This window comes from Alligator mississippiensis, chromosome 6 (assembly GCF_030867095.1).
Source record: "Alligator mississippiensis isolate rAllMis1 chromosome 6, rAllMis1, whole genome shotgun sequence".
Lineage (NCBI taxonomy): Eukaryota > Metazoa > Chordata > Crocodylia > Alligatoridae > Alligator > Alligator mississippiensis.
The window spans coordinates 88,775,287-88,784,395 of NC_081829.1; the positions used below are offsets into that span (position 1 = coordinate 88,775,287).

At 33.8% G+C, this 9,109-nt stretch overlaps 1 protein-coding gene across 2 annotated transcripts in view; it reads left to right on the forward strand.

Moving 5' to 3' along the window:
• Nucleotides 1-8,756, forward strand: part of RAB11FIP2 (RAB11 family interacting protein 2) — a 45,897-nt gene extending 37,141 nt beyond the window's left edge. The window contains exon 5 of one of the 2 annotated variants that reach the window (XM_059730088.1): nucleotides 86-3,516. In XM_059730088.1, coding sequence (XP_059586071.1) covers nucleotides 86-199 — 114 coding nt within the window. In that variant the 3' untranslated portion in view covers nucleotides 200-3,516. Of the gene's footprint in view, nucleotides 1-85; nucleotides 3,517-3,785 lie in introns of those variants that run through there. The other variant, XM_006262702.4, reaches the window with a different exon arrangement.
• Nucleotides 8,757-9,109: the final 353 nt, after the last annotated feature.

The window sequence follows — 9,109 nt, forward strand, 5'->3', positions numbered from 1 at the left end:
AAAAATGCTGGAATTTACTTATTTTGTTTTCATATATGACTGATATTTCCAGCACTCCTCACCAGAAATGCTCTCCTGATTACAGATGTGGTACAGTTCAATGAAACCAAGAGAAGGCCTAGACCCGAACCTCAAAATACGTGGAATAACCTTGAAGATACCATGTAGAACAGATGTGAGGATTTCCACCTGGGAATAGCGGGCGATCTATTGATTTGGCCATTTAAAATAAGCTGGAACTAAATAGTAGAATCCAGTCAACAATTTTTCATTAGCAGTGTATTACCTAACCGATCTTTCTTACCACCGTAGCCTATGGCTCTTTATTAAGACAGTTATTTAGATGGGTATTCGGAGGAAATAACCTGATTTAGGAAATAAATATGAAGGGGTTAATAATAAAAATAAAAAATTAACAGCCTCTTATGAAAATAATAAAAAAAAGAAAGAAGACATTTTATTCTAAGATGCAAAGAATCATTAAATAACAGAGAAAAGACCTAGAAGGGTCCTCAAGAGGTTATCTAGTCCCTGCTTGAGATAGGATCATCCCTGTCTAAACCACCTCAGATATATATTTGCCTTACTTTCCCTAACCACTTCCAGTGCCAATAATGCCACAACCTCTCAAAGTGATCTCTTCTACTGCTTAATCATGCTCATAGTTAGTAAGATCTCCCTTATTCCAATTTAAGTCCATTACAGTTTTATTCTGTCCCCTGCGGACTCAGAGGGAAAAAATCCACACGTTTTGTAGTTTCTTTGTTTAAAAGAAACGATGGTCTTACTAGAATTTTGTTCTATGAGCAGATTGTATCTTTAAAAGTGGATTTGTTTTCCATCTTAAAAAAAAAATAGAAAATAAGTTGCACAACCAAATAGGATTTCTGCTGTTTGTATTTTGCTGTGTTATGTAAATGATTTATAACAACTTTTGATGTTTCATAATAAATACCCAAGTTTGTATAATGTAAGGAACTAGAGGGAGATGTCAGAGTATATGAAGGCTGCCTTTGATCAGATAGTAAACTGAATTCTACCAGTCAGTTACTTAATCTCTGACAAAAAGCAACATCAAAAAATTGATTTAACTTAGCAGCTATTGTCTGTAAAGTAACCTTAATTACAGTTTCTATGTGCTTGTAAATGTACTATCCCAAATCGTGTAATTTATTGCTGTTAATAATTCTTTTAAGAAATAAGATATGAATTGTTTTATTGAAAGGATTTAAAGGTGATAAAAGAAATCCTTGATATGCTGATTTTCTTTTGGAATACCAACTATCCTAAATGTCAGTTGCAGGATTATAAGGTTATGTTCATTTAATGCAAGATACAATTAAGAGGAGAAGGCACTATCTATGTACCCTTAGTTTTTGAATGAAACTATTTGAAACATTTTAATGCTCCAGATTATTTTAAAGATGTTTGAAGTAATTTATATTAGGTTCTGCAGTAATAGCCTTCTACCAAGTTGTTATTTTTTTCTTTCCTTATACCTAGTGTTTAGAAATTACATTTGTATGTCTTCTGCTCTGGTGCCAACACCTGTCTCTGGAAATAGTGCTTAAATGGGAGCAGTAGCCAGTTGAAAGGGCAGCGCGAGCTCTTTACGGCCTAATTAAGAACTGAAAGGGAGATGAAGCAAGTAGGACAAAAGATGTGAAAGTAGCTGAGATGATATTCCCAGAGCAAAATTCCTCATTAGAACAATAAAGATATGATCAGAGAACGCCAGGCCTTCCTCTTATCTCCCTCACTCTCCTCCAGTTACTGTGGATGTCAGTTTGTACCCCAATAACATATAGTTACCAAGACAACCCTCCCTCCAGGATGTTGCTGTTTAGTACATTTTACTAAAATAAGATAAATATTTTACAGTAAAATTTTAGTAGCAAGTTTTTGTCGAGTGGATACTATAGAGCAACGTGTTACTTTTGTTCAAATTAACAACATTAACATCAAACGTGAGTTACCCCGTAGTGCTGTTAGTGTTCACTTTTAAATTTATGAAAAACATACTGGTAGGCAGTTTAAATTTGTATTTTTCTGTAAGCAGTATTTCCCTTTGCATTTATGTAACAAGTTATTACAAGAAAAGTTTCATGTGGAGCATGAACATAAGAAAACAACTTTAAAACATATGTATTACACAACTATTTGGGGGAAAAGATATAATAATTAAAAACAGTGTTGTATACCAGTTTTATGTCTTTTTGCAAATGAGAAAATTGAGCAAAAACTTTATTTTTAGATATGCTAGTTTTAGTAATGTGTTCTCTGAGGTGTCTGAAACATTAGTATTGTAATGCCAAATTTCTAATTTACTGTGGAAGAAAATAAGCAAAGTATACAAATAAGAATTGGAAATGCTTTCTATTATGCATACAGCATTGGGTATCTAATACTAAATTATTTATAAATTTCACCAAGTTAGGTGTTTGGGTTTTTTTTAATGAGCTTTGTGAGTCATCAAGAATGACTGGCAGCTTTTAGTGTTACGGATTGTCAAAACCAAGTTAATTGTTAGTGACTAAATACCGATGGGTAAAATAATTTTAAATCTCACAAATATAATAAGTCAAAAACCCTTAAATAATTAATATTGCTAACAGAAAACAATTGACTGGGGGAGAGGCCAGATAGCTTGTAGCATTCCCACTGAATCACACAGTATGCCCTCACTTTTAATTAGCCTTACTTGAAAACTTTGACCACCTGCATATTTTAATGATCAGATGGATGCCAATGTGTAAATATTGAGCTATGCCGAAATGCAAAGGAGTGAAGCGGGCTACTTGTGTATATATCTACCATGTGGTCTACTTCCTAATAGAACCTGATTTATCATTTTTAATGAGAAGATTTCAATGTAAACAAAAACTGTCTCTGAAGCATGAATTACTTCAGTTTATATTCCAGTCAAAGGTTCAAGCTTTGAGGGGTTAGATTATTTTATTTAGTAAAATGTTCCATATCTTTTAAATGCCTCAGCCTCTGAAGCAGCTAAAGCTAATTATTATGTGTGTCTAACAGTACTATTACTTTTATAAATCAACTCTTGCTAACTATCCTTTTCTCAATTATATGTTTCCAAATGTATTGTAATCTTGTTCCTTAATGTTACCATTATCTCTCCTCAGTAGAAAATAAGACACTCAAGGTTATAGTTTCTTGGCTCATGCTTTGTTCCTTTATTTTGGGAACTAAATTTTACTTCTCTTGATACCTACATTTAGGGAATCATCAGAAGTCGTTACTAAAAATGTTTCTGTTTTCATTGCTTCTGCTTTTAGGATTTGGTTAACCACTTTTTAAACTTGTAATAGTTCTTTCTAGCTGAGTGCTCTAGTGCAATGATAATACAGCCTTTTAGCATCCTCCAAAATATGAAATATAAAGTCACAATATATAATAAGTGTGGACCCTGACTTTTAAAAATTGGAGGACTACTAAAGGCCAGGAGTGGAAAATAACAGACAGATGAGGCTTGAGGTTATTGAAGAGCTAAATGAATGCCTTGCTGCAGATTTTACAAAAGGTAAACCAAAAAATGAAAGAGGACTCAAGAAAGAAAAGAAAAGAGAAGGTAGGGTTTGAGAGAAACTGTCCTGAACCTTTCCTCTTTCCTTTGTTGACTCCATCTGGGTTAACCAATTTAGGGTAATTAGGAGATTCTTCTAAGTATAAAGATCAGTACCAAAATGACTTTGTTTCATACCTCTCAACTTGCTCAGAATCTTGGTTAATAAAATGTTGAAATGACTTTTTTAACTTATTTGTAGGATGGAAATCCTTTTGATGCTACTGCAGGGTACCGTAATCTTACATATGAAGAGGTCTTGCAAGAGTTGGTGAAACACAAAGAGCAGCTTAAGAAGAAAGACACCCATATTCGTGAACTTGAGGACTACATTGACAATCTTCTTGTACGAGTAATGGAGGAAACGCCTAGTATTCTCAGAGTGCCATATGAACCTTCCCGAAAAGCCGGCAAATTTTCCAAAAGCTAAAATCACAACTTTTCATGTTAATCAATATTGAATGCGTTAGTGTAAGGACATCACACTACACGTCAGACTTATTACATTCAATTGTATATTCCACTCCTCTTTTCCTAAGAAATCCTTTTTTTCCACTCCAGGTACTAGCAGGGACTGCCAGAACTAATACACTATTATATATATTAAGTTAAAGAACTTCCTGAAGAAAAAAATGAGAGATATGGTAAGTGAATGTCTCTCATTTGTTTTTGGAAATTGCATTTAGCTGCAGAATGTTGCTTACAGTACTGTAAAGAATATACTTTAAAAATGGTTGTGCAGTTTTTTTACACAATGGCTTATAATGTTCCCCATTGCAGTTACAGCTATGAAACCATGTTGCTATTTTCTTTATGAATTACTTGGTACAATATTATACAAAGTCATTCTTTTTGGTATTACAGCATAGCATTAAGGCTGCCTTTTAAGTCAGCATTGTATATTTTGCCAATCAAAGTGTGAGCTGTTGCAATGTGATATTTTAACACAGTTCATTCTCAAGTTTATCAGAGGGAAACGTGAGACCCACAAGTTGAGAAGAGGAAATGCTGCATCATATACAGTGAGATTGTTGTGTCAGTTCAGCAACGGCATACACTTCAGTCAATTATTTTATACTTAAATTCTGAATTTTGTATACAGTGAATGTTTGAACTTTCAAACGAGCTAATTACACAATGGGTTTTTGCATAAAGTAACAGCATGCCTCTGTATGTGTTAAAATGATACAAAAATGTTCATGGAGTCAGAAGCAGGATTGAAGAAGGTCATGGATAAAGAGTTAAATGGTTTGTTCACTCAAAGCCTAGAGGAGTAAAAATGTAGGAGATATAAGGAGACTGACTTAAATAGATGTGGCAATTCTGAAGAATTAAAGTAACTCAATTTCAAATTGAGTTTTTCATGTTCTGCATCTGTTCTTGGATGTCCAGATCATGTGACAAAAAAGAAAATACTGTTAAGAAAACATTAGATTACTTAGCCATATCTAGAGTATTTTTTAAAAAAACCACTACCTAAAAAGACACGGTCTGCATTCCTTGTCAATCACTTTAGAAGTCTGTTTTTAAATGTATTAGTCGGGTTGTAGTTGTAATCTGATGTACAAAAGAATGCAGCTGTAATTCCACTCATTGGCAAAATATCTTCTAATGGAAAGTAATAGCATAGGAAAAATAATTGGTATTAATATCAGCTGTATATTACTTTATTTTAATTTCCTTCATATAAGTCCCAAGTAGATTCCTTGTTATTGTGAAATGCCAGAAAGATATCAGAATTTGTAAAGAGAATATATTAGCCTTGGACTTACAAAGTTAGATTTACTTAAGCTTTGAGGGAAAACTGTGTCCTTTTTTCCCTCTTCTGTTCTTGTAAAGTGTGTATTTTTCTTGAGCTGGTATATAATGGGCATGTCCGAGGAAGAAAAAATCCTAAAATTAACTTCTGATTTATTTTTTGTGGTTGTAAAAAAATAAGATGCATTTTCCTTTTTAAGTCTGCAAAAAAATTAATAATGCCATTGTGACTGTCGATTTTTGGACGTTACTTGACCAACTTTTCTGAGTACGTTTAACTATGTAGGTACACTGCAGCAACATAGATTTGCACTCATTAGAAGAGTTAGCTATACGGTGTAACTAACTTTCAGGATTCCACACTAACTTTATATCTTTGTTGTCTTTTATTTAAAAAATACAACTTTTCACTCCTCAGCATGAGGAGAACAGGTAACTAGGAAAGAAAAAAGATTGATTGTTCTAGATTCACAAGAAGTGTTCGGCTTGACAGTCCCAAGCCCATATTGGGAATCTAGTAATGCAAATAACTGTGCTTGGGTGGAGCCTCGGGGCATTTGTACACATGGTTGCACTGCAGCTCCGTGTGTTTTTAAAAGCATCCAGCGCTGCGGCACATACATTTGTATAAACAGCAAAATACACGTCAGCACTGAGAAAATGGTGGCGGCGTGCTTTTGAACTAAAACGCATTGAAGGTGTTTTAGTTCAGAAACGCACCACCGCCATTTTATCAGCGCTGACGCACCTTTTGCCATTTATACCAATAGATGCAGTGCAGCACTGGGCGTGTAAATGTATGTGTATAGATGCCCCCAGTGATTATTGTCAAGCTCTTCCTGGTTGTTGTATTTTGCTTTAGCAGCCTGTGCTGTACAATTAAGACCTGATTTACAAAGTAGTTGCTGTTAAGGCCACCCAAGGATTCAGCAGGCATTGTACCTCAAACTAATATGATTGTTCTTTTGACTTATTTCCAGTCTAAATGACTACATTTATTCTACCATACTTAAAGTGCCAAAGGATATATATATAAAGTTACGATTCATTTATTGTAGGAAGTCAGATTTTGCACTTGACGTGGATTTTAGCTTAGAAATGATACCAAGATGTGTTTCAATTATTCAGTATTACCACAAAGATTCTAAAACGTTAAGGAATAGTTTGGCTAAAGCCAGTGGTTTTTACTTGCTATACTTGTAGAATTGTTGTACCATTGAATTTTTGTTTCCCTTCAATTAAAAAAAAAATCGCTGGTACAATATGAGTCTGATTGTGTAGGGACTGTCATCACTAGGTCATAAGAGTGGGAGTTTCACTGGTAAATCAACAGGAAAACTGACCCTGATGAGTTTTTACTTCTACAAGCCAATTTATAATTATTAAAATTAAGCTCTACTATATTTAGCACCTCTGGAAACACTTCTATTAGAATGTTAATGTGGAATATCGAAATGCATAATTGACTAAAAGTAGATCCTTTGACATATTTGCATACCAGAAGTGATAAGCAGATTAAAGGTAGCAAAAAGATTATTTTTATGCTTTAGCGAAGAAATTTAGTGAAGCTTTTAATGCACCATCTAGGTCTTTATCTGATATGTAAGTGAATAAAAGCACCTTTTGTTTCTAATAGTTGCTAACAAAAAGGCGGGGGGGGGGCGGAGAAGCGTAATGTAAGGAAGGAAAGGTACAGTTATTAAAATAAGCAGAATGAAACCTTGACCAATGAAAATATTTTAACGAGTTTGTGTATTTTAAGGTACTAATTGTTTTTGGAATAATTCTGGAAAGAAAATGGACATGATTCTCTGTTTAAAAAAAAAACAATTAATTGTTTCTGTATTTTTCATAACAAGTTAGTTTGAAAGGACATCTTCTCACTCAAAGTATTTACGGACCTTGCAGCTTTCAAATCACACTGCTTCACACAGAATATTTCATACATCTGTTGGACACAAAGAAACTTCTGTTTCACCCTTAGTGGTGAGCACACTTTCTAATAATTTCAAACCTGTAGTACCATGACACTTCAAATCTGTCTTTTAATACCCTGAAACCTAGGGATAACAATATTAGCAATCTGCACATTGTTGTTGATCTTTTCTTTGAAAAATTAACATGAAGGTTTGTTGATATATGTACTATACTTTAAAATGTTCCTTTGAAACAGCTATGCTAATAGTAATATATTTAACTACGTACTTTATAGAGTGAATTTCAAGGCCATATTTTAGAGTTGTAAATAACAAATTAAAACTTATTGCCATTTAAGAAGAATGTTTAATATTTATATTATGCTGAGCTTGGTTTTGCCACCTACCAATGAATGTAGCATTATCCATAGATTATACATAACTACATCTATTGCTGTTGGCCACAAATCAAGAACTACTTGTAATTTTCCAGCTGTGAAAATGTTGCCTTGTATTTGAAAAGGTTTCACAGATTGGGGATCTAACCCAGAACCAAGCTCATTAGTGACCAGCTTGTACTTTTTGCTGTAAGGATCCCTTTCCTTTAACTAGATGCATCTCAAAACAAACAGAACTGCTGTCTTAATCTATCTGCTGCTGCACTGGAGTTTTATTTACATGTCTAGCTTTAAAAAAAAAAAGAAGCTATTCCATACCTAGGTTTTAAAGTAAGCTCATGCTTTTTGCTCTTTATGCATCCATAACTGTTGTAGATATGGTAAAGGTATTAGCTGCGTGTTTTTCCAATGGTGATATTTAAAGCATGTTGGTTCACTTCCTCTTTTTTGAAGTAAATAGTGAAGGATTATAGCGCTGCTGTGTTCATGAGGCTAAATTTAAGGGTCTGTCAGCACTTCCATTATGAACCCCCATTTTCAATGATTTACAACATTTACAAATCTAGATACAGTCACTGGAAGTATTTAATATGCAATAGGTAGCACTTTAATCTCTTTCTGAAGGGTTTTAAGAGATTTCTGTTGAAAAAGGCATAGTCTTCTCAAACATATTTGGCCTTCATTTTATCTCTCATGATTTGAATGATGAAGAATCTGCTATATTCGCTGTTAAGTATGTTACAGATGGTACAGCCGTTCCTTTTTGTCTTAGAAGCTTCCAAGAGGCTTATATTACATAACGTACAATAAAATGCTGGAGATCCAAGTTTATATAGGAGGTCTATAAAGATGTGAGTATTGCTTAAAGGATTGATTTGTCTTGTGCAATGAATGGTTTGTGCAAATTTCTTAAAGGTACACAACTATATGCACATGACAGCTGTAGACATATGATAATGCATGAAAAACATTATTTTCGTCACATAATATGCAATAAGTCTTGAACTCTATTTAGTTGATTAAAATATGTAATCTCAGTATTTTATTTTTTTCCCATTTAATATTGCATGTCTAACACTAATAAAACACCACAGTGCACTACAGCAGTCTCTTGAGGTTTAATACTACTATCTGTGCCTAATACGTGTGTAATACATGCACTTTCTTAATGGTTCTAATCAAATGTGGATATTTATGTTAAAGGAACAGTAAGGGCTGTAAAAAACCAAGGACTACACTTCAGCTTCGGCAGGATTGACATTTTTGAAGGGCAATTCTGAAAGTGTTTCCTAACATCTCTATTGTAGTCAACAAAAAATGGAATTATTGAAAACCCATCTTGCTCTAATGTGCTAATTGGGTGTGTCTTCTTATATAAAGACCACAATCACCATTCCTCTCACTTCACATTGTACAAATGTTATATGTATATTACAGTGAGATTTTTGGTAGTA